The sequence below is a fragment of the Pristis pectinata genome, chromosome 4, assembly GCF_009764475.1.
Source record: "Pristis pectinata isolate sPriPec2 chromosome 4, sPriPec2.1.pri, whole genome shotgun sequence".
NCBI classification, from domain to species: Eukaryota; Metazoa; Chordata; class Chondrichthyes; order Rhinopristiformes; family Pristidae; genus Pristis; species Pristis pectinata.
The window spans coordinates 119,268,854-119,295,486 of NC_067408.1; the positions used below are offsets into that span (position 1 = coordinate 119,268,854).

The 26,633-nt window shown below is 45.7% G+C and overlaps 1 protein-coding gene across 4 annotated transcripts in view; it reads left to right on the forward strand.

Moving 5' to 3' along the window:
* The first annotated feature begins 4,169 nt into the window (after positions 1 to 4,169).
* Positions 4,170 to 26,633, forward strand: part of gbe1b (glucan (1,4-alpha-), branching enzyme 1b) — a 394,510-nt gene continuing 372,046 nt past the window's right edge. For all 4 annotated transcript variants that reach the window (XM_052014127.1, XM_052014129.1, XM_052014128.1 and 1 more), the window contains exon 1: positions 4,170 to 4,287. In XM_052014127.1, the coding sequence (XP_051870087.1) occupies positions 4,193 to 4,287 (95 nt within the window). In that variant the 5' untranslated portion in view covers positions 4,170 to 4,192. The remainder of the gene's footprint in view (positions 4,288 to 26,633) is intronic.

A 26,633-nucleotide genomic window follows, 5' to 3' on the forward strand; every position in this document is an offset into this window, starting at 1 on the left:
TGTTTCAGCTCAGCACTACCAGTAGTACTGAGGGGTTTCAGAGTCAGCCATGTGGGGTGGGTGTGGTGATACACACAGGCCAGATCCGGTAGGGATGGCAGATTTCCTTCCCTGGAGAATGTCAGTGAACCAGATGGCTTCTTGTGACAATCCAAAGTCTCTGTGGTCATTGCCAAGACATCTTTTTCTCCTAATTTCAGAGTATTAACCAAATTTACATATCTCAGCTGCCATGTTGAGGCTTGAACTTGTGTCTTGGGGTTGTTGCTACAGGTCACTGGTTAAGAGTCCAGTGATTTACTGGTGAGCCATCACCATACCCAGCATTGTGTTGTTGTCTGTTGTCACATTTAATTTTATTCCAGCTCCTGTGAAGTAACTTGGAGGCTTCATCATGTTAATGCAGACAGTGTATCACACATACGTTACAAGGACATGCAGTGTGAGTGTGTGAGGGCAGGAGTTCATGGAGAAGGTGACGCCACAAGGCTATCTGTCAGCAGAGCCTGTCGAAGCTGGGACATGGACTGCTGGGGGGGGGGTTGCAGTTCTGGTCTTGCCTTGTGAGTGAAGGGAAGCTCTCTCAATGTGAACACGGCAGCAGTGACCTTGACCTTTGGATCCTATTTTCAGACTGTGTGAAATTCTAAACAAGTGGTGGGTAATTATGTTTTCCCAGAGATGTCTGGTGACTGTCAGACACCTCCTGACCTCTCCAAGGGCACACCCGAGGGCTAGCTTCCTTCACCTGCACTCTCCTGCCTCTCCCCACCTCCGCCATTCCCAGTTCAGTCCTTCCTTTGGCTCCAGTGACCAACCTTGCCCATCCCACGCCGAGCCCTGCTCTCCCAGCTCTCCCCCCTTTGCTGCTTTCCCAACACCAGCCCCATCCCTCCCGTCTCTCCCCATCCCCCTGTCCCTCCCCATCCCTCCCGTCTCTCCCCATCCCCCTGTCCCTCCCTGTCCCTCCCCATCCCCCTGTCCCTCCCTGTCCCTCCCCATCCCTCCCCTGCCCCTCCCCATCCCCCTGTCCCTCCCTGTCCCTCCCCTGCCCCTCCCCATCCCCGTCCCTCCCTGTCCCTCCCCATCCCTCCCCTGCCCCTCCCCATCCCCCTGTCCCTCCCTGTCCCTCCCCATCCCTCCCCTGCCCCTCCCCATCCCCCTGTCCCTCCCTGTCCATCCCCATCCCTCCCCTGCCCCTCCCCATCCCCGTCCCTCCCTGTCCCTCCCCTGCCCCTCCCCATCCCCCTGTCCCTCCCTGTCCCTCCCCATCCCTCCCCTGCCCCTCCCCATCCCCCTGTCCCTCCCTGTCCCTCCCCATCCCTCCCCTGCCCCTCCCCATCCCCCTGTCCCTCCCTGTCCCTCCCCATCCCTCCCCTGCCCCTCCCCATCCCCCTGCCCCCCCTGTCCCTCCCCATCCCTCCCCTGCCCCTCCCCATCCCCCTGCCCCCCCTGGTCCCTCCCCATCCCTCCCCCAAGACCCCCACCCCCACCGGCCTGGATTATTTGCAGGATTCAGGCAGCTACTCGTCCACCGCCAGATGCTCCTAGAAACATAGAAAAACATAGAAAAACTACAGCACAATTCGGGCCCTTCGGCCCACAAAGCTGTGCCGAACATGTCCCTACCCTAGAAATTACGAGGCTTACCCATAGCCCTCTGTTTTACTCAGCTCCATGTACCAATCTAACAGTCTCTTGAAAGACCCTATTGTATCCGCTTCCACCACCGTTGCCGGCAGCACATTCCATGCACTCACCACTCTCTGAGTAAAAAACTTACCCCTGACATCTCCTCTACATCTACTCCCCAGCAGCTTAAACCTATGTCCTCTTGTGGCCACCATTTCAGCCCTGGGGAAAAGCCTCTGACTATCTAACCGATCAATGCCTCTCATCATCTTATATGCCACTATCAGGTCCCCCCTCATCCTCCGTCGCTCCAAGGAGAAAAGGCCGAGTTCCCTCAACCTGCTTTCATAAGGCATGCTCCGCATTCCAGGCAACATCCTTGTAAATCTCCTCTGCACCCTCTCTATGGCTTCCACATCCTTCCTGCAGTGTGGTGACCAGAACTGAACACATTACTCCAAGTGGGGTCTGACCAGGGTCCTATATAGCTGCAACAATACCTCTCGGCTCCTAAATTCAATTCCACGATTAATGAAGGACAATACACCATGTGCCTTCTTAACCATGGAGTCAACCTGTGCGGCCACTTTGAGCGTCCTATGGACTCGGACCCTAAGATCCCTCTGATCCTCCACACTGCCAAGAGTCCTACCATTAATACTATATTCTACCATCATATTTGACCTACCAAAATGAACCACTTCACACTTATCTGGGTTGAACTGCTTCTGCCACTTCTCACCCCAACTCTGCGTCCTATCTATGTCCCCCTGTAACCTCTGACAGCCCTCCAAACTATCCACAACACCCCCAACCTTCGTGTCATCCGCAAACTTACTAACCCACCCCTCCACTTCCTCATCCAGGTCGTTTATAAAAATCACAAAGACCAAGGGTCCCAGAACAAATCCCTGAGGTACACCACTGGTCACTGACCTCCACGCAGAATACGACCCTTCAACAACCACTCTTTGCCTTCTGTGGGCCAGCCAGTTCTGGATCCACATTGCAATGTCCCCTTGGATCCCATGGCTCCTTACTTTCTCAATAAGCCTTGCATGGGGTACCTTATCAAACACCTTGCTGAAATCCATATACACTACATCTACTGCTCTCCCTTCATCGATGTGTTTAGTCACATCCTCAAAAAATTCAATCAGTCTCGTAAGGCAGGACCTGCCCTTGACAAAGCCATGCTGACTATTCCTAATCATATTATACCTCTCCAAATGTTCATAAATCCTGCCCCTCAGGAGCTTCTCCATCAGCTTACCAACCACTGAGGTGAGACTCACTGGTCTATCATTCCCTGGGCTATCTCTACTCCCTTTCTTGAATAAGGGAACAACATCCGCAACCCTCCAATCTTCTGGAACCTCTCCCGTCTCCATCGATGATGCAAAGATCATCGTCAGAGGCTCCACAATCTCCTCCCTCGCCTCCCACAGCAGCCTAGAGTACATCCCATTTAGTCCCGGCGACTTATTCAACTTGACGCTTTCCTGACCTGCTCCTCCGAGCCGACCGCACTGGGGTGTCCCAGACAAATCTGGGCCAGGAGGCCTGGGGCAGCTGCTTCCTTCAGTAAATCAAGGAGGTTTTCAACAACAAATTGGTGGTTCTGGTAACCAGTACTGACTCCAGACTTTTATTCCTAATTAGTTAATACCCTCAGACCCTCCTCCACCACACCACCAAGCCCTCCCCCACCACCCCCTCCTCTACCTTCCCTCCTCCAACCCCATCCCCATGAGCCCTCCACCAAACCCTCCCCCACTGCCCCCTCCTTCAACCCCTGCCCCACCAATCCCCTCCAACCTCCCACCAACTCCCTCCAACCCCACCCCATCACCCCTCTCCCAACCCATCCACTACCACCCCTCCCCAAACCCTCCCCAGCACACCACCAACACTTCCCCACCACCACCCGCTCTAACACCTCCCCAACCCCTCCCTCACCAACCCCCCTCCAACCCCTCACCCACCAACCCCACCACCCCTCCTCCAAGCCCTCCCTCTCCTCCATCACGTCCTCAACCCCTCCCTCACCAACTCCCCTCCTACACCTCACCCACCAACCCCACCACCCCTCCTCCAAGCCCTCCCCCTCCAACCCCACCCCCTCTACCCCGCCTCCTCCAACTCTGCCCTCAGCCCCCGCACCCATCACTTCTTCTGTGGCCCCGCCCCGTCTGTCCCCGAGGCCCCGCCCCGTCATCCCCGAGGCCCCGCCCCTGTCTGTCCCCGAGGCCCCGCCCCTGTCATCCCCGAGGCCCCGCCCCTGTCATCCCCGAGGCCCCGCCCTGTCTGTCCCCGAGGCCCCGCCCCTGTCATCCCCGAGGCCCCGCCCCTGTCATCCCCGAGGCCCCGCCCTGTCTGTCCCCGAGGCCCCGCCCCTGTCTGTCCCCGAGGCCCCGCCCCCGTCATCCCCGAGGCCCCGCCCCTGTCTGTCCCCGAGGCCCCGCCCCTGTCTGTCCCCGAGGCCCCGCCCCTGTCATCCCCGAGGCCCCGCCCCTGTCATCCCCGAGGCCCCGCCCCCGCCGCACGCCCGGCTGCCAAGATGGCGGAGGTGGAACTGCCGAGTGAGGCCCGGGTGGCCGAGCTGCTGCGGACCGACCCGTACCTGGAGCCGCACGTCGGGGAGCTGCGGAGGAGGTAGGGGAGGCCGCCCCGGCGTTGCCCCGTCCGGCCGGCCCGGCTCGGCCCGCCATCCCCTCCCACCGGGCCGGGCGCCGGACCTTCACTGCGGCCCTGCTACCCGACCGGTTCCCCTGGCAACCCATGGTGGGCGGGCGGGCGGGAAGTGGGGCACCCAGGGGTGGGGGGATCCCGGGGCACCCAGGGGTGGTGGATAGATCGGGGCACCCAGAAGTGGGGGGATCCCGGGGCACCCAGGGGTGGTGGATAGATCGGGGCACCCAGGGGTGGTGGATAGATTGGGGGCACCCAGGGGTGGAGGATTCCGGGCACCCAGGGGTGGGGGGGATCCTGGGGCACCCAGGGGTGGTGGATAGATCAGGGCACCCAGGAGTGGGGGGATCCTGGGGCACCCGGGGGGGGGGGAGTTAAACTGCTGCAGCACATTGAGTGGATGAGGGGCTGCCCCTGGGTGTAAGCTGTACTGCTGCTGCTCACTGCATCTGACAGGAGATGACTGTCAGTCCCGCAGAGGTAACTGCTGGGAACACAAGAATGTGAAAAGTTGTCAGTGTGCAAGGGAACTTGATGCAGTGGGTGAGGGCAGTGCGGCTCAGATCGTTTATTGGGCTTTCAAATTGTGGCACAGGCTTGTTTGTAGCAGGTGAGATGGACGGCAGTCTGGGGGGTGGTGAAGCTACGGTCGATGAAACTCATTTAACTGATACACTTGACATAAGGCGTGAGGAGACACCCCATGCAGAGAGGAGCTGGTCTTTGAGCAAGTATTTAAATGTGTCAGGAGGAGTTAACAAAGTAGTTAAAGTAGGGGTGGAGTAAAATGGTCAGGAAGTTAAACTCTTCCTGGGATGCAGTTGTCTTGCATGGAAGGATTGAGTGGATTGGGCCAGTGTTGTTTGGAGTTCAGAATGAGAATTGTTCTTATTGAAGGGAGTGAGATTGTGCGAGCCTTGTTCGGAGATTGTGGAAGGTTCTTTCCCTGTCAAACTAGATTGGACAGTGTGTCCCTTTTTCTGAGCATCACTGCATTTAAACTCTAATTTCTGTGACCCTCAAAACCAAGCAGGTAACTTGGGTGGCATTTCATGAACACACAATACCTGTCAGGTGCCTTAGAACATAGAACAGTACAGCACGTGGACAGGCCCTTCGGCCCACCATATTTGTGCAGACCATGATGCCATTTCAAACTAATCCCATCTACCCGCACATGGTTTATATTCCTCCATTCTCTGACTGTTCATGTGCCTGTCTAAATTATATCTGCTTCCACCACTTCCCCTGGCAGTGTTTTCCAAGCACCTACTGCTCTCTGTATTTAAAAAAAAGACTTGGAAATGTCCTTTAAACTTACCCCCTTTCACATTAAAGCGATGTCCTCTAGTAATTGACATTACCACCCTGGGAAAAAGACCAACTATCTACCTTGCCTATGCTGTTCATAATTTTATAATTTTATGAATTTCTATGAGGTCTCCCCTCAGCCTTTGACACTCCAGAGAAAGCAACCCAAGTTTGTCTAACCTCTCTTTATACCAAATACCCTCTAATCCAGGCAACATCCTGGTAAATCTCCTCTGCACCCTCTCCAAGGTCTTCAAATCCTTCCTGTAATGGGGCGACCAGAACTGGACACGATACTCCAAATGTGGCCTGACCAAAGTTTTCATACAGCTGCAATATGACTTCCCCACTTTTATACCCAACACTTGTTTATTTTTACCTTTGTGTCTCAGATTCCATTCAGGCCCCAAGGTTGGGAACTGCTGGGATAAGCTATAGCCCACTTTGTACTGAGATGAATGTTTTGAACGTCTTGCTGCTGCTGCGTCATTAAGTATGTAGAAGACTGAGATAGACATTTGGACTATGGGGAGTTGAGAGTCATGGGAACTGGACAAGAAAGTGGAGTTGATGACAATGATCAGATCAGCCATGAGCTTTGTGAGTGACAGAGCAGCTTGGGAGGTCAGCTCAAACACTTTTCTGTGTTCAGATCTATATGTCAAGTACAGATTTGCCAAGTGCAGTTTTGTGTCTGAGTCAGACTTTTGAGAGGAGGTGAAGGTCTTGGAGGGTGTGCATAGGATTTAATACAGGAGCTGCAGGGATGAGGGATTGCAGTTATACGGCTAGACTGTGGAAGCTGAGACATCTCCCATTAGTGTGGATGAGGAGCAGACGTGAGAGGGGTGTTTAAAAGGAAGGAGAATGGTATCCAGTGGGCACAGATTTGAGGTAAAAGGATCAGAGGCAAGATAAGGAACAAGTCGTGTGAAGAATGGTTAGGACTTTAAATGTTCTGATTGGGTGATGGATACAATAGTTGCTTTCAAAAGCGATTTGAAGAAACTGGTGTTTTGACAGGGTGAAAGTGTATGGAGTGGAACTAACTGAATTTTTAATGAGCCAACATAATGTTGCTGGGATAAATGGCCTCTTGACTGGATTGGACTGAATTTGTATTCACTGAAGCTCGGCCTCATGTTGGAGGTGGGGAAAGGGGCAACCGACAACCAACTAGCAGGGGTAAATGCAATCAATACCAGTCATAGTCATAGATTCATACAGCATGGAAACAGGCCCTTTGGCCCAACTCATTCATGCTGACCAAGTTGCCTACCTCAGCTAGATGCATTGCCTGCATTTGGCCCCTATCCCATTAATCCTTCCTTATCCACATACCTGTCCAAATGTCTATTAAACACTGTAATTGTACCCACCTCTACCACTTCCTCTGGCAGCTCGTTCCACATGCCCACCACCCTCTGTGTGAAATATTTGCCCCTCAGGTCTCCTTTAAGTCTTTCCCCTCTCACCTTAAACCTATGTCGCCTAGGTTTAGACTCCCCCACCCTGGGAAAATGACCATTCACCTTATCTATAACCCTCATGATTTTGTATATTTTTACAAAGTCACCACTCAGCTTCCTCTGCTCCAGGGAAAAAAAGCCACAGCCTCTCTCTATATCTCAAGCTCTCCAGTCCTGGTAACATCCCTGTGAATCCTTTCTGCACCCTTTCCAGCTCAGTGACATCCTTCCTATAGTTGGGTGACCAGAACTGCACACAACACTCCAAGTGTGGTCTCTCCAACGTCTTGTACAGCTGTAATGTGACATCCCGACTCTTGTACTAAATGACCTGACCAATGAAGGCAAGCATTTCAAATGTATTCTTCACTACCTGTCTACCTGCGTGGTCACTTTCAGGGAACTATGTACATGTATCCCTTGGTCTCTCTGTTCTATAACATCACCCAGGGCCCTACAATTTACTGTGCAGGTCTTGCCTTGGTTTAACTTCCCAAAGTGGAAGACCTTGCACTTGCCCAAGTTATATTCTATCTGTCATTCTTTGGCCTACTTCCCCAATTGATCTAGATCCCATTGTAATCTTAGATAACCCTCTTCATTGTCCACTATACCACCAATTTTGGTGTCATCCGTAAATTTACTAACCATGCCAACTATGTTCTAATCCCAATCGTTGATGTCGATGACAAATAACAGTGGACCTGGCACCAACCCCTGTGGCACACCAGTGGTCACAGGCCTCCAATCTGAGAAACAACCCTCCACAGCCACCCTCTGACTCCTTCCACCAAGCTAATTTTGTATCCAATTGGCGAGCTCACCCTGGATCCAAAGAGGGCAGAAGAGATCCATGTCCCTGAGTGAAGCATAAAAATCTAGTGCAGTACTGAGGGAGTGCTGCACTATCTGAAAATAATATTAAACCAAGGTGCTGCCTGCTCCTTGAGGTGAATGGAAAACATCCCATGGCGTTTTCAAAGGAGAGCAGTAGAGTAGTGTCTAATATGCCAACTCAACATTCATTATCTGGTCATTGTCCCTGCTGCTGTGTGCAGTTTGTCTGTCGCATGTCTTACAATGGGGAGTACCCTTCCGTATTTCATTGGCATTGTTTCTTTTGTAAGATGGGCCTTAAAACTAGCTCCTTGACCAAGCTTTTTGGTCACCTGTCCTTTGTGTCAAATTTTGCAATTCCCTTCCACTGAAGCACCTTGAGACTGTTAGTGTGCAAGTACTGGTTGTTGATGTTGATGGGGAGAAGCTCTCTGGGTGTTTGGAATAACAAGGCAAGGTGTTGAAGCTGGAGGCAACCATTCAGGGATGGTGCCAGCAATGGTCATGGAAGTGGCGCTCAGAAAGCTGCTGAGGCTGGAATGGATCAATAACAATTTCAAAAAGGAGACAGTTTGTTTTGGTTAAGGTGTTAAAGGTTCTGAAACAGAGTGCATGGATGGTTTAGATTAAGTTTAATTGAATGATTACATGATCTAATAGGGTGGCAGAAGGCTTGAAGGAGTGAACAGCTTAATATTGATGGTGACCTTGTGAAGGTCTCTCCCTGGGCATTTGAATGCCCGGCAGCACAGTTATATAGATTTGACCTTTTGAATTTGAGTAGTGTTTGGAGTTGGCACTTTGAGTTATACAGTGGAATGGTAAAGGGCTGGTGGTTAAGGGTCTGTCGCTGGTGATAGAACCAATTTGAGGTGATGAATGGTTGAATTAAGAACTCTCATAAATTGAAGTATCTCAGCAAAAAAAAGGTTTCACACAACATTAAATTATACTGGCTTAATTCTTAAGAGATAGTCATAAAGGTTTCCTGGTAAGTAATTATTGCTTAAGACATTAAGCAGGTTTTATGCCACCCATTACTAAATTTTTATAAAAGGAGAATTGGAGATTCGAGTTGGAGAGCATATGCAAGTTAAAAGAAGCCTTTAATCACCGTGTAGTTGGCTTACTGGCAATAAGGACAAAATCAACGGGTTAATTGAATTGTCAGCTTCCTTCACTGTGCTGCCACTGGTGGGCACAGTTCAGGCTGTCTCGTGGACTGAAGCCAACTGGATTATCAATTATCCTGACCTTGGGCCATGGAGATGCCAGTGGTAGATGTACTGTAATAACTCTTCATGGCCTTGTTATTGCTGGAGTTTGCGAAAGGAGCTGCTTTGGTCAAATGAAGGGTGTATATTCAAAAAGTACACTTCCTGTTACACAGAATTTAAGCAGAGAAATGAGTCACTTGGTTTCCCAAGTATTTCTGCAGTATGCAAGCCTCTTCCCATCTTCTTTTCGTCATACCCTTCTGCCTCTTTCTCTTATGTGCTCTTCGAGTCTCCCTGTAAACACATTAAAGACAAGTTTTTCACTGTACCTCGGTACGAGTGACAATAATAAACCAATACCAATACTAATACTGTTGGTGGCCTCATCTATTGTGCGTGGGTCAAATTCCCCATTTCACCACTCTTCTCCCTTCATTATTTGATTCATTAGTGACTGTTACTTCTAGCCCTGAGGTCAGAGGGGATGTTTTCTCTGTGTCCACTATCCGTTCTGTTAGCAGGCATGGTAGTATTGGCTTATTGGGAGTATAGTGAGAGCAGAATTGTCAGTCAGGTAGACTCCGAGGGCTGTGGTGTAGATGTAACTTTAAAGGCCTTTTTACACAACATAGCCTCAGTTTTCTTCTGTCCTGAGAGCTCACTTTTCCCAACAGTTCTGTTATCTATTTGGTGTCTGAACAATGTGCGTGGTCTGCTACCAATGTGATTTCGAGTTGTACAGCGTAGAGACAGGCCCTTCGGTCCATCACATCTATGCCCATCTATACTAACCCCAGTTGCCTGCATTAATTCCTTTCCCTCTGTGCTCTGCTTGTTCAAGTACCTATTGAGATGCCTCTTAAATGTTATTCCTGTCCCTGCCTGCACCACCCCCTTCGGCAGCTCATTCCAGATACCAGCTACTCTATGTGGAAACATTTACCCCTCAGATCCCCTTTAAACTTCCTCCCTCTCACCTTAAACCTATGCCCTCTAGTTTTAGACACCCCTTCCATGGGAAATGGACACTGGCTCTGTCCCTATCTATGCCTCTCATAACTTTATACACCTTTATAAGGATGCCCCTCAGTCTCCTTCGCTCCAGGAGAAACAGTCCCAGTCTATTCAATCTCTCCTTGTAACTCGATCTTTTCCCCACCCCCTCTCACTTGATCGCATCCTTCCTGTAGTGTGGTGACCAGAACTACACAAAATGCTCCAAGTGTGGCCTAACCAACATTATATACAACTGTAACATGTCATCCCAACTCTTATACTCAGTGGCTTGGCTGATGAAGGCAGGCATACCATATGCCTTCCTCACTACCCGTCTACCTGTGTTCCCATTTTCAGGGAAGCATGTTCTATGTCAAACACTAGAGGGCAAAGATTAGAGGAGATATGCAGGGTAAGTTGTTTGTGCAAAGAGTGGTAGGTGCCTAGAACACACTGCTAGGGGTGGTGGTGGAAGCAGATACCATGGTGGTGTGTAAGAGGCATTTAGACAGACGTGAATAGGAAGGGAGTGGAGGGATGTGGATCAGATGCAAGCAGTTGGGATTGGTTTTAATTTGGCATCATGGTTGTACAGACATCGTGGGCCAAAGGGCCTGTTCCCGTGCTGTACTGTTCTATGTTCTCTGTTCATCAACACTCCCCAATGTCCTGCCCTGGTTTAGCTTCCCAAAATTTTATTAAATTTAAATTTTAAGCACATTTTATTTGTTTGAGTTTAATTCCATCTGCCATTCCTTTGCCCACTTTCCCAGTTGACTAGATCCTGTTGTAAGACCATAACATATAGCAGCAGAATTAGGCCATTCAGTGCATCAAGTCTGCTCCACCATTCAATAATGGCTGATTTTTTTCAACCCTATTCTCCCGCCTTCTCCCTGTAACCCTTAACCCCTTTACTAATCCATCAATCTCTGCCTTAAATACACCCTCCGCATCCATCTGTGGCAACAAATTCCACACATTCACCACCCTCTGGCTGAAGAAATTCCTCCTTATCTCAGTTTTAAAGGGATGTCCCTTTATTCTGAGGTTGTGCCCTCATATCCTAGACTCCCACTGATGGAAACATCCTCTCCACATCCGCTCTATCCAGGCCTTTCAGTAGCCAGTAGGTTTCAGTGAGATCTCCCCTCATCCTGAACGCCATTGAGTACAGGTCCAGGGCCATCAAACGCTCTTGTAAACTGTAGACAACCTTTCTCACTGTCCACTACACCACCAGTTTTTGGTCTTTGGGGATGATTATTGAGTTTAATATCATTTGAAACTGGATTGTGATTGGTTAAGCTCATTGCACCTATTACATTCTTGGCAGTATGATAGTTGCTACATCAAGTAAGACAAAGCGTCTTTGATTTTGTCTTCCACCATTCTGGTCCTCGTGATCCAACGATATGGGTGCTATTAAATCACAGCAATCAATTAATCCAGAACAGGCCCTGCAAGAGGTGAGGAACCTTTCGCTGAACATTTTTGGGATCCAAAGTCACCTGTTCATCTGCACTTGTGACACCTCTCATTGCTCATAGCCTGTCTCCCAATGCAGGGGTTTCTGAAGAGAGCTGTGAATGTTCAATTGAGAGTGAATTCAATATGTTGAACACTAAGGATCATAATGAAAGAATGGAAAAGTGGAGTTGTACGGCAGACGTAGGTCAAAGGCTTAATGGTCTGTTCTTGTCATTAGTCTTGTGTCTTTGCTCCTTAATTCATCTTTTGCAAGAGCTTTCTTCATAGATTGACAACTTGTATACTGAAAGTAGCATTTTCATGGATAAATTCAAACATAGGCTGTGTCCTCAGATTCTGGGCAAAATGAGTAATCTCTCATGGTTTCCTTTAAACCAGTCACTTCAAATTCGAATCCAGGTCTTGCTGTTGAAACCCGTTTTGTTACCCGGTGCACCTTCAGCACTGAAAGGATCTGCAGAGTAAGTTTGTCTCTTGCCTGCATGTTTTTGGCAGTTTCAAGCAACAGCATCCGCTCTTTGGCAGCTGCCTGACATAGAGGATAAAATGCCAGTGCTGGTCTGTTACCCCAGATGCACAGCAATATATTTAGTATCTCGCTGGTGTTAATGCTAATGTGGCAGTGTGTGCAGCCGTGGTGGAAAAAGGTTGGAATGTGGTGGTTCATCTGTTCAGGGGGATTTCAGATGTGTCATGGTCTAATGTTCTGTTTGTATCTGAGTTTGAAATATAATCTGGGATTGGTATAAAATTGTGAATTAGTGTCAATCATTGCACAGTTGTGGCCTTTGTAAGGAATGTGTCTTGCATATCTAGATGTCAAAGTCCTGGCTGTGGACCAACTCGTACCCTGTGAGATAGTCCAGGCAGTCTGTCCTAAACTGCTGATATTTAGAGAGGGCTTGAAAGTCATTCAGTTCAATGGAACTGGTTGGATTTTCCTCTTTCTTTTCAATTACTTTTTTTTCTCTACTTTTAGCACAGATTTAAAGTGCATGTATCTTGGAAAATCTCCCCCCAGAGGACTCAATAAAAATAGAATGAGTGAACATAGAACAGTACAGCACAGGAAAGGCCCTTCGCCCACAATGTTGTGCCGAACTAATTAAACCAATGGCTCCTGTTTAATCTAATCCTTCTTCCCCACACATTGATCATATCCCTCCCTTCTCTGCACATTCATGTGCCTTTCCAAGAGTCTCTTAATTGCTCCTGTGCTATCTGCCTCTACCACCACCCCTGGCAGTGCATTCCAGGCCCCCACCACGTTCTGTGTAAAATAAAACTTGCCTCACGCATCTCCTTTGTACTTTCCCCCTCTCACCTTAAATACATGTCCTCTAGTACTAGATGTTTCAATCCTGGGAAAAAGATACTGGCTGTCTACTCTATCTATGCCTCATATAATTTTATAAATTACTGTCAAATCTCCCCTCAGTCTCCACTGCTCTAGAGAAAACAGCCACAGCTTGTCAAACCTCTGCACGTAGCACATGTCCTCCAAACCAGGCAGCATCCTGGTAAATCTCCTCTGCACTCTCTCAAAGCCTCCACATCCTTCCTATGAGGCAATCAGAATTGAATGCAATACTCTAACTGTTGCTTAACCAGAGTTTTATAAAGCTTTAGCATAACTTCCTGGCTTTTAAACTCAGTGCCTTGACTAATGAAGGCAAGCATGCCATATGCCTTCTTTACCAACCCCCCCCCCCCACCCCCCACCCCCCACCCCCCATCAACCTGTGCGGCCACTTTTAGGGTGCCATGTACCTGGAGCACAAGATCCCTCTGTTCATCAACGCTGTTAAGGACCCTGCCATTAATTGTGTACTCTCCCTTTATGTTGGATATCCCAAAGTGCAGCACCTCACACTTGCCTGGATTAAACTCCATCTGCCACTTCTCCATCATATATGCCATTGATCCCACTGTATCCATTTGCCAATCTTTCATGCAATCTACAATGCCACCAGTCTTTGTGTCATCTGCAAAGTTACTCACCCACCCTACCACATTTTCATCCAAATCAATTATAAAAATGACAAACAACAGAGGTCTCAGTACAGGTCCCTGAGGAACGCCACTAGTATCACGAACCAGCAACAAAAGAAACACACTGAGCATAATTCAGTGTTAAAAACTATTTTATTAATCACTACTTATGATAATACGTAAAATAAAAGTAAAAATGTTAGTATGTTAGAATTCAAAAATGTTAAACCTCGAACGTTAACCCCAAAACGAAACTCTTCGTGTGTGTGTGGGTGTGGCAAAGTCCAAAACTCCCAGTTCCGGAATGGTTCTTAAAGTTCAGTTCCACAAGCCATAAGGTGAAACATGAGCAAGGGCTTCTTCAACAACCACCGTTGTCTGAAGATAAGACGTAGATGTAGAGAAACAGAGAGAGAGTACATACGAAATCCAAATGTTCCACGATGGAACCCAAACGACACTTCAGTGTTTACTCGGTAGTGACTTCCTCACCCCGAAAAGCATCCGAACCGTGGTCGTCCACACATAAATACCTGTTTCCTTCTACAGGTCAGCAACAAAGTGAACTCCACCGGATTACTTCCAACTTCCATACATGGATTTCTATGGCAAACACAGTTATTGTTTCTTATCCATCGATAGAGAAAACAAGCAGGCTGGTGTCTCTCTCCCTTCTCTCTCTCTCTCCTTCTTCTTCTTCTTCTGACTTCTTCAATGTCATTACGTCCTTTATCTTCTATTGACGTAAGCACGCCCCACACACACATACACACACACTCTCTATCTTAAAGGGACTTTCACTGAGTCCGTAACACCTCCCACCTAAAAAAAAATTTTCCCAAGAAAATTTTAACCGCGCATACAGTTAGTAATGTTAATAATTATCATGCTACACAACTACAGACTATCAGATTAGTACAGATACATGTTTCCCATTTAACATTGGGAAAGACAATCAGCAATCACATTATCTTTGCCTTTAATGTGAGTTATCATGAGATCAAACTCTTGCAAAATTAAACTCCAGTTTAACAGCCTTCTGTTCTTGTTTTTGACTCAGCTCAGAAACACCAATGGGTTATGATCTGTATACACAGTCAATGGTTTCTGAGCGGTGCAAACATATACACTGAAATATTGCAAGGCTAAAACAAGCGACAGTAATTCTTTCTCTATGGTGGAATAATTCTTTTGATGCTCATTAAATTTCTTTGAAAAGTAAGCTACAGGATGGTCAATATCATCAAGGTCACCCTTCTGCAACAACACAGCTCCTGCAGCTTCATCACTGGCATCTACTGCTAATGAAAATGGCTTTTCAAAGTCAGGTGTTTTGAGCACAGGATGGTAGCATAAAATGGCTTTCAGCTTCTCAAATGCTTCTTGACAAGAATCTGTCCAAACAAACTTTACTCCCTTCTTCAGAAGATTAGTTAGGGGAAGAGCAATATCAGCAAAATTTTTACAAAATTTTCGGTAATATCCAACCATTCCCAAAAATCTTCTAACAGTCCTCGTACCTGTGGGAATAGGGAACTCAGATATTGCTTGAACTTTTGCCTGAACAGGAGCTTGCTTGCCTTGACCTACAACATAACCAAGATATGTCACAGTGGCATGGCCAAATTCACTTTTAGCCAAGTTAACTGTAAGGTTAGCCTCAGAAAGTCTTTCAAACAACCTTTCTAACGCGGAGATGTGATCTTCCCAAGTATCATTCCCAGTCACTAAGTCGTCAATGTAGGCATCTGTATGTTTTAACCCATGAATCACTGAATTAATCATTCTTTGAAATGTTGCCGGAGCATTTTTCATTCCAAATGGCAAAACATTGTATTCATACAATCCAGAAGGGGTTACAAAGGCTGAAATCTCCCTTCCTCTATCTGTTAATGGAACACACCAGTACCCTTTTAATAGGTCAATCTTTGTAAGAAATTTTGCCTTTCCCACTCTATCTATGCAATCATCCACCCTAGGAATAGGGTAAGCATCTGACTTTGTTACAGCATTCACTTTCCTGTAATCTGTGCAAAATCTAACAGTTCCATCAGGTTTAGGTACAATAACACAGGGCGAACTCCAATTTGAAGTAGAATGTCTAATAATATCATTTTCCAACATGTATTTGATTTCCTGATCAACAAGTTTACTTTTTTCCACATTCATTCGATATGGGTGTTGTTTGATTGGTTTTGCATCCCCAACATCAACATCATGGGTAATTATCGATGTTCTGTTTGGAACATCTGGGAACAGATTTTTAAATTTTAAAATTAATTCTCTCATCTGTTGTTTTTGTGAAACTTGTAAATGGTCCAACTTTGTTTCAAGGTTCTCCAGGATATTTTGGTTTTTTAGTTTCGATGGAACAATATTTGGTCTAAATTGGCCTTCCTCAACATCAACATCAGGCATTCTAGAAACAACCTTTACATCATCTACCAAGGCCACAATTGAATCCCTCTCATAATAAGGTTTTAGCATGTTTACATGACAGAGTTGTGTTTTCTTGCATCTATCTGGTGTTTTGATTATATATGTTAAATCAGTCACTTGAGATTCAATAACATAGGGTCCAGAAAAACGAGATTGCAATGGATTATTTTGGCTAGGGAAAAATACCAACACCTTTTGCCCCACTGCAAATGTCCTAGGCCGAGCACGTCTATCAAAATATGTCTTCATTCTTATCTGGCTGGTTTTCAAATTCTCTCTCGCTAGCTGGCAGACTCTCCAACCGAGTTTTAAATTTTTGGACATAGTCCAACAGACTCAAGTGCACTTCCTCATTAACCCATTGCTCTCTCAACAACTCCAAAGGTCCTCTCACCCTATGTCCAAATACAAACTCAAACGGACTAAATCCTATTGACTCCTGGATTGATTCTCTAACGGCAAACAAAAGTAAATGGATACCTTTGTCCCAATCCTTGGTGTTTTCAAAGCAATAAGTCTTCAGCATATTTTTGAGAGTAGAATGAAATCTCTCCAGAGCTCCTTGAGATTCTGGGTGATATGCAGATGATACAATCTGCTTTGCTCCCAGCTCATAGACTATTTGTTGAAAAAAATTTGACATAAAATTACTACCTTGATCAGATTGGATTTCTTTTGGCAAACCAAACAAGGTAAAAAATTTTAAAAGAGCCTTTGACACCGTCTTGGCCTTAATATTTCTAAGGGGTATTGCCTCTGGAAATCTAGAAGTGGCACACATGATGGTTAACAAATACTGATTTCCAGTCTTAGACTTTGGTAATGGGCCAACACAGTCCACAATCACCTTCGAAAAGGGCTCACCAAAAGCAGGAATTGGTTTCAATGGATCCACAGGGGGTTTTTGATTTGGTTTACCTACCATCTGACATGTGTGGCAGGTTCGACAAAACATCACCACATCTTTTCTCAAACCAGGCCAATAGAATTGTTTCAAGATCTTCCCTACAGTTTTATTCACACCAAAATGACCACCCAAAGGCATACTATGGGCCAGGTTTAAAATTTCATTCCTATAAACTTTTGGAACAACAACCTGATGAATAACTTCCCATTCCTCATTAACAGGGACATGAGGAGGTCTCCATTTCCTCATTAACACTCCATTTTTGACATAGTATCCAATTGGCACTTTTTCAATCTCCTCACATGAGAGAGCTTTTTCTTTCAATTCTGTCAACTCAGGGTCCTTTGTCTGTTCCACCATAAAATCCTTCCTCGACAAAGACAAATCTTTAAATTCAGGCTCACTATAAGGATGTTGATCCTCCAATGAAGACAGAAAAGTCTCAGATAAGGCATCATAATTTTCTTCCTGTATAGGACTGTCACAAGGAACTACATCAGACTGCATCGGACTGTCTGTCTTGGCTAATTCTTTAGCTCTAGCTCGAGTCACTGCACATGATGGGTAAACATCTGGATCATTCTCAGACTCATCAATCCTTGGTTTGGTTGTTAACCGTACCACAAGAACAATTTCTCCACCTGCAAGGTCATTTCCCAATAACAAAGAAACTCCTTCCACTGGCAACCTAGGTCTTATCCCTATCTCGACTGGTCCTTCTACGAACTTTGACTTTAAAATCACCCTGTGTAAAGGGACAGACATGCTGTCATCTGTAACGCCTCGTACTAGATTTACTTCACCAGTGTCACTTTCTTCACCAAAATTTAAAACACTGTCCAGCAAGAGAGATTGACTAGCCCCAGTATCTCTAAGAATTTTCACTGGCACCTGGGGTGACTCATCATTCAGTGAAACAAAACCCTCTGATACATACGAACGGAATTCCTTTCTCACCTCCTCCAACTTTTCCGCTTTTCCCTCTTGCAAGGACTGATCTTTAACAGCATCTCCTAAACCTTTTTGATTTTTAATTGCCTGAAAGCAAGCATTGGGCACAGCTTCCTTCCTTTTCTTCAAAAGGGCACAATTAGATATCACATGGCCAGGTTTCTTACAGTAATAACAAGTACGCTCAACAGGTTTCTCCAGCCCTGGCTTCTTTTCATCTTTTCCTTTTTGATTACCTCCCAATTTAATCTCCGGTTTACCTGGATTGTCCTTGTAACTCTTTGAAAGGTTTTAGGTTGTCCCCATTTGGATTTATGGGTTAAAGCATAATCATCTGCCAACCTAGCAGTTTCTTGTAAAGTTTCCACTGCCTTTTCATTTAAATATGTTGTTAATTCAGCTGGAACACATCTTTTAAAGTCCTCCACCAGTATCAATTCTTTCAATTTATCAAAATCCCCATCTACATTTTTAGCCATGTACCATCGTTCAAAACATATTCTCTTTCCATTGGCAAATTCCATATAAGTCTGATCTGCAGATTTCCTCAAGTCTCTAAATTTTTGTCTATAAGCTTCAGGTACCAATTCATAGGCCTTCAATATAGCTTGTTTTACCTTGGTATAATCAGCTGCATCCTCAGCAGACAAAGCAGAATAAGCTTTTTGAGCTTTACTTTTAATCACACTCTGTACCATAAGAGCCCATCCTTTCCTTGGCCAGTTTGAACTCACAGCAACCTTTTCAAAATGTTGGAAATACTGATCAACCTGATCTTCTTCAAAAGGAGGGACTAATCGAACCTCCCTGCTGGCTGAAAAACCATCATCAGAATCAGATTCCAAACTCCTATGCTTCATTTGTAACTCATGCTGCCTCTTTTTCTCCTCGTTATCCAGCTCCATCCTCCTCAATTCCATCTGCTTCATTGCTAGATCAGCCTCTATCTTCATCCGAGTTAGCTCTCGTTCCCGTTCAGCGTCTAACTTCATCTGAGTTATCTTTTGTTCGGCCTCTAACTTCAACTGGGTTTGCTCTCGTTCAGCCTCTAATCTCTTTTGCCCCAACTCCACCTTCAGTCGTGTTTGTTCTAACTCCATCTTTGCTATCTGCACCTGTCTAACAGGTCTCTCTGACTCACCCCCAGAAAACTCTTCTAACTGTTCTAATTCTTCCTCCTCCAGATCCTCCAACTCCACTGGTTGAAAAGTCGCATCAGAAATCACTGGTTTACTCTCAGGAAACTCAACTACCTCACTCAACTCAAACACTTGCTTCTCCAAATAATAGTCAACTATCATTCTATGAATAACTGCTTTTGTCATAGACTGCTTTACTTCTGTAAGGTTTAGCTTTGTAGCAATCTTTATCAAATCATCCTTTTTCGCCATCTCCAATCCCTGTAGGGTTGGTGACTCCAAAAATGCCTTAATATCCATTGCTGCTGGTTTCCACACACACAAGCCAATTAAAAAGAATTTATCAGACCTCCCTCAAAAATCTTTGGATTGAATCCCGAACAAATCTTGTCAATCTGGGGAACTATCCCGGACGAGCCCCCAATTTTGTCACGAACCAGCAACAAAAGAAACACACTGAGCATAATTCAGTGTTAAAAACTATTTTATTAATCACTACTTATGATAATACGTAAAATAAAAGTAAAAATGTTAGTATGTTAGAATTCAAAAATGTTAAACCTCGAACGTTAACCCCAAAACTAAACTCTTCGTGTGTGTGTGGGTGTGGCAAAGTCCAAAACTCCCAGTTCCGGAATGGTTCTTAAAGTTCAGTTCCACAAGCCATAAGGTGAAACATGAGCAAGGGCTTCTTCAACAACCACCGTTGTCTGAAGATAAGACGTAGATATAGAGAAACAGAGAGAGAGTACATACGAAATCCAAATGTTCCACGATGGAACCCAAACGACACTTCAGTGTTTACTCGGTAGTGACTTCCTCACCCCGAAAAGCATCCGAACCGTGGTCGTCCACACATAAATACCTGTTTCCTTCTACAGGTCAGCAACAAAGTGAACTCCACCGGATTACTTCCAACTTCCATACATGGATTTCTATGGCAAACACAGTTATTGTTTCTTATCCATCGATAGAGAAAACAAGCAGACTGGTGTCTCTCTCCCTTCTCTCTCTCTCTCCTTCTTCTTCTTCTTCTGACTTCTTCAACGTCATTACGTCTTTTATCTTCTATTGACGTAAGCACGCCCCACACACACATACACACACACTCTCTATCTTAAAGGGACTTTCACTGAGTCCGTAACACTAGTCACAGAGCTCCATCCATCACTACCCTCTGTCTTCTGTGGGCAAACCAATTCTGAAACCAAATGGCCAAGTCACTGTGGATCCTGTGCATTCCAATTTTCTGGATGAGCCTCCCATGAGTGACCTTGTAGAATGGGAAAGCTCACCAGCGCCTCTACTTCCTCAGGAGGCTAAAGAAATTTGGTTTGTCCCCTTTGATACTCACCAACTTATATCAATGCACCATAGAGAGCATCCTATCTGGATGCATCATAGCTTGGTACAGCAACTGCTCTGCCCATGACCGCAAGAAACTGCAGAGAGTTGTAGACACAGCCCAACGCGTCACGGACACCAGCCTCCGCCCCCCCCCCCCCCCTTCTCCTTTACCTCTCGCTGTCTTGGTGTAGCAGCCAGCATAATCAAAGACCCCACCCACCCGGGTCATTCTCTCTTCTCTCCTCTTCCGTCAGGTAGAAGATACAGGAGCCTGAGGGCACGTACCACCAGGCTCAAGGACAGCTTCTACCCTGCTGTGATAAGACTATTGAACAGTTCCCTTATACAATGAGATGGACTATGACCTCACAAACTACCTTGTTGTGACCTTGCTCTGCCCGAGACCGCAAGAAACTGCAGACGGAGAGCTGTGGACACAGCCCAGCACATCACGGAAATCAGCCTCCCCACCATGGACTCTGTCTATACTTCTCACTGCCTCAGTAAAGCAGCCAACATAATCAAAGACCTCACCCACAACCTGGACATTCTCTCTTCCCCCTCCCATCAGGCAGAAGATACAAAAGCCTGAAAGCACGTACCACCAGGCTCACGGACAGCTTCTACCCCACTGTTATAAGACTATTGAACAGTCCCTTAGTACAACAAGATGGACTCTTGACCTCACAATCTACCTCATTATGACCTTGCACCTTATTGTCTGCCTGCCTGCACTTTCTCTGTAACTGTAACACTTTATTCTGCATTCTGTTGTTGTTTTCCCTTGTACTACCTCAATGCACTGATGTGATGAAATAATCTGTATGGATTGCATGCAAAAACTAAGTTTTTCACTGTACCTCAGTACATATAACAATAATAAAACAATTTACCAATTTACCTCTTTATATTGGCTGTCTTCCCTAAGTCCTGATGCTGGGTCTCAACCCGAAATGGCAGCAACACCTCCGGCACGATTATTCTCAACTCTGATGCCCCACAAGGCTGCATCCTTTAGTCCTCTACTCTACTCCCTATATACTTATGACTGTGTGGCCAGATTCTGCTCTAACTACATCTACAAGTTTGCAGATGATGCCACCATAGTGGGCCGTATCTCAAATAATGATGAGTCGGAGTACAGGAAGGAGATAGAGAGCTTAGTGGAATGGTGTCATGACAACAACCTTTCCCTCAATGTCAGAAAAACAAAAGAGTTGGCCATTGACTTCAGGAAAGGGGGCGGTGTACATGCACCTTTCTACATCAACTATGCTGAGGTCGAGAGGGTGGAAACCTCAAGTTCCTAGGAGTGAACATCAACAATAGCTTGTCCTGGTCTTTGTTTTATTGTTACATGTACTGAGGTACAGTGAAAAACTTAGTTTTTGCATGCCACATACCACCAGGCTCAAGGACAGCTTCTATCCTGCTGTGATAAGACTATTGAACGGTTCCCTTATATGATGAGGTGGACTCTTGACCTCACAATCTACCTTGTTTGACCTTGCACCTTATCGTCTACCTGCAGTGTACTTCCCTACAGCTGTGACACTTTACTCTGTATTCTGTTATTGTTTTTACCGTGTACTACCTCAATGCACTGTGTACTGAATTGACCTGTATGAATGGTATGCAAGACAAGATTTTCACTGCGTCTTGGTACAAGTGACAATAATAAACCAATACCAAAATGTCGACAGTCCCTTTTCCTCCCCAGATGCTGCTCAACCTGCTGAGTTCCAACAGATTGTTTGTTACTCTGTGAAAAGATCCTCTGGCACAATGTTGAAGAAGAGTAGGGGAGTTTCCACCAGGTCCTGGCCACTATCATCTCAATTATCACGAAAAGTCATCTGTCCAACATCAATTTGTTCCTTGTGGAACTTTGCATGTGAGTTTGTTGCTGTGATTCCCTTCCTCTCAACAGCAACTCTACCTCACGTACTTTGTAGGTTGTAAAGGACTTGTGGCCGAGCTGGGGTCATGAAAGGAGCAGGCTAAATACAAAGTACTTCCTTCCACATGAACGATTGAGGATAGAGTGATTTTTGTTTTCTCCCATTGTAGCAGGAAAAGCTGATTCCCTACAGGAATTCCCCAGGACAGTGGCATGACTTAACTATCCTCAGCTGTTTCATCAATGACTTCCATCTTGAGGTCAGAATTGAGATATTGGAGATTGCACAATGTTGATTTCTATTCATAACCTCAGCAGGTGAAGCAGTGCATATTTGCGGCAAGACCTGGACAGCATTTGTACATGGCATCAGGTAGCAAGTAATATTTGCACCATATGTGTCGGGTAATGACCTCCTCCAACGAGAGAGAGATACTATCTGCTGTTGGCATTCAGAGACATTACTATCGCTGAGTTCCCCACCATCAACATCCTGTTGTCACCATCCTCCAGAAACTCAGTGGACCAACTGTGTAAATAGTGTGGCTGTGGGAAGGGGCTGGGTATCCTCCTGACACTCTAAAACCTTTCCACCATCCGCAAGGCACAGATCGGGAGTGTGATGGCATACTGTCTACTTGCCTGAATGAGTGTGATTAGAAGGTATTGGTTAGTAATCAGGTATGCAATAGCCACATCTGGATTCCCAGTTCTCTGCAGGTGGTAATGGCAGCTGTGTAAAGCTGTCTGTTTCCAGCTCATGGTTCCATGATTGCCTGCTACCAGAGAGCAAGAGCCGGGGAAGTACTCGCTTTCTGTTAGCTGATCATCTGCAGTGTGCTCAAGGGATATCAAGAGATTTAACCAGCAGTGGTTTCCAAAGCAATAGGGATTTTGTGCTTAAAATGCTTTTTCGGTAGATTTTGCATTTTGAAGGGAGAGAAAATGTCAATGTGGAAATGCTGTTCTTCTGAAAAGACTTTTAACTGGAATGTACAATTGCAAAAATCCTCCTGAACTTAATGAAACAAATCACTTCAGAAAGCTGGCTATTAAACTGAAGACCCTTGAGTCTGCTTTGGAGAGTTTTGATCAATTTCCATGTGCCCAATGCTGACGATATTGTGGCTGATCTGTTATCTGCTTGTTTTGTTTCTGCATCACAAAATATCTTTGCCTGGCAAAAATATAGAAAGTTCAGACTTAAGTTGCTAATTGAACTCTCAGCCTGCTGAATTCTGAAAGCTTTGCACTTGTATGTTGTGTGTAGGTTTGCTCACCTCTCCTGAGTGGCCTTGCTCAGATTTCTAATCCCTTGTCCTATTTCCCACCTTTCTTCCATTTAAAAATAAGCTCGACCCAGTCCTTCAGTGCACAAAATGGATGACCTTACATCGTTCGCACTGAAATACACTTGTTGCCTTTTTTTGCCCCGGTGGCATTCTATTGATTTGTCATTCCTTTAGATCCAGTGACACGACTTCAGTGTGGAGCCAGCGTTTTCAGATTCTGTCGGTTGTTGATATTTTATGCCTTCAAGAGTATGGTTGATAGTTTTAGTGTGGTAATGATTTTGAGGGATATAGATACACGGGTAGACAGGGTTGTAAAGAAGGTTTTTGGCATCCTGGCATTCATAAATCAAAGTAATGAGTACAGGAATTGGGATGTTATGGTGAGGTTGTATAAGACATTGGTGAGGCCAAATTTGGAGTATTGTGTGCAGTTCTGGTCACCTAACTGTAGGAAGGATATTTGTAAGATTGAAAGAGTGCAGAGGAGATTTACTAGAATGTTGCCGGGTTTTCAGGAGTTGAGTTACAGGGAGAGATTGAACAGGTTAGGACTTTATTCTTTGGAGCATAGAAGAATGAGGAGAGATTTAATAGACGTTTACAAAATTATGAGGGGTATAGACAGAGTTAATGCGAGCAGGCTCTTTCCACCTAGATTAGGTGAGATAAGTACAAGAGGACATGGCTTTAGGGTGAAAGGGGAAAAGTTTAGGGGGAACATTAGGAGGAACTTCTTCACTCAAAGAGTGGTGGGAGTATGGAACGGGCTGCCATCTGATGCAGTAAATGAGGGCTCACTCTTGAGTTTTAAGAATAAATTGGATAGATACATGGACGGGAGAGGTCTGGAGGGTTATGGACTGGGTGCAGGTAAATGGGACTAGTGGAATACCGTTTTGGCACAGACTAGAAGGGCCGAATGGCCTGTTTTCTGTGCTGTAGTGTTCTGTGGTTCTATGGTTCAATGGATAGAGGAGGTACAACTCAGCCAAAGTGGATTGGAATGGCTGAGTGAACTTGAGAGAGGAGCTTACTCCTGTTCCTGTGCTACACTGGTGCCATTGAAAAGTTTGGGTTCTGAGTAAAAGAAAACAAAATCTATCCATTGTGGGCACCTTAGATTGTGATCTTCTAGGCTCCTACCCCCACGAACAAGTTCAGAATCTTCCAAGTGATGACAGAAAGGCAAAATGCTGGTGATGGGAAAATAACGCTGAGATCAGGCTGCATCAGTCGCCTCCGATACATCGAGGTGAATCATCAACTAGAGTTGTATCGCATGCAAACAGGCCCCTTGGCCCAACTCATCCATGACAACCAAGATGTCTATATGAGCTAATCCCATTTGACTGTGTTTGGCCCATTTTCCTCTGAACCATTTCTCTCTGTGGACCTGTCCAAGTGTCTTTTAAAAGTTGTTAATGTTCCTGCTTCAATCACTTTCTCTGGCAGCTCGTTCCATGTATTGGCCACGAACATAGCATGAGCATGAATGTAACACACTAAATCCACAGCAGCACCTTTAAGATGGAGAATGATACAGCATGGCCTTCGGCTCCCTGAGTCCTTCCTGGAGTAGGTGAGGGGAGAATCTGGGGGTGGTTGATGGGACTGTGGGGAGAATAAAACTGGATTTGTGTATGATTAGTGTAAATGGTGCTTGATGGTTGGTGCAGACTTGCTGGGCTGAAGGGCTGTTTCCATGATAGATGACTCTGTGACCTCTGATGTTGTTCCAACAGAGCCCAATGTAAGCTCAAAGGACAGCGCCCAGTCTGCTCCCTTGGGCATGTTGAAGCCCTCGGAACTTGATGTTGGATTGAACAATTTCGGGTAACCACTTTCTTCTCTCTCCACAGTTGTGGCTGTGCCTTGTGTTTTAGTTTATTTCTCTATCCCCAACTGCTGTGTTTTACGGTAATTATTACCTTAACAACTTTGGTCTGCACCTGATTGCAGGCATTCTATCGGTTCTCTCCACCTTTCTCTCTCTGCTACTTAAACACTTGTTTACCTTCTCAGTTCTAGTGAAGAGTCCTTGACCTAAATGTCAACTCTGTTTCTCTCTCCTGTGGTGCTGCTTGGCCTGCTGAGTGCTTCCTGTGTTCTCTGATTTTGTTCAGTTCAAGGTAGTGATGGAATGAAGAAAAGAGTGTTTAACCAATAAAAGGGATAATGGTACAAGGCAAAGGGAATGGCAAAGAAACAAGATAGAACCAGAGATGCTGCAAATGTCTATAGCAGAAATATCACCAGCTTTTGCTGTCTGAGGAACTGGGAGCAATGGTTGTGATATAAAGCTGTTAGACTGAGTGCTGAGTCTGGAAGGCTGGCGTGTGCTCGGGTGAAAAGTGAGGAGCTGTGCATTTTACTCACTAAGGTCAGTGTTGAAGCCCAAGGATAGAGGTTTGAATGGGAATGACAACTAAAGTGTTTTGTTCTATCATGTTAATAACCAGATATGATATTTTTAGATTTGTATATAAATATGTGAGAGTTTATTCCCAGCTATCAAGGAAACGAGAAAGTAAGAATGATTTCTTATTTGTAGTATGGGGAATTTTGACAGAGTGGTTTGATAGTTTAATTCGCTGCAAATGATTTCACAGGCCCTAACAGTCCTGTGCATTCCATAATAGGCATGGCCCCGGGATTTTGCTATCATTTGATTACAGTCTATTGTGAGTATTCAATCTGTGCCAGAGTGATTCTCCTTGCTGCAGGTCTCCTCGTGGCCCAGGCCCTGATGTACCTCATGATGAGCAGCATAAACATAAGATGTGAATCAGGAGCAGAAAGCCACTGAGATCCTGCTTCACTATTTAATGAGATCATGGATCTGACCTCAACATCAACCTGCAGCAAACTTTCACCCTTGGATTTACTAAATATCTATCTACCTCTGCCTTAAAAATATTCAAAGACTCGGCTTCCATTGCCCATTGACAGACTCCCAAGAACTCTCAACCCTCTAAAAATAAAAAAAATCACCTCATCAGCCTTGAATGAGGGACCCCTT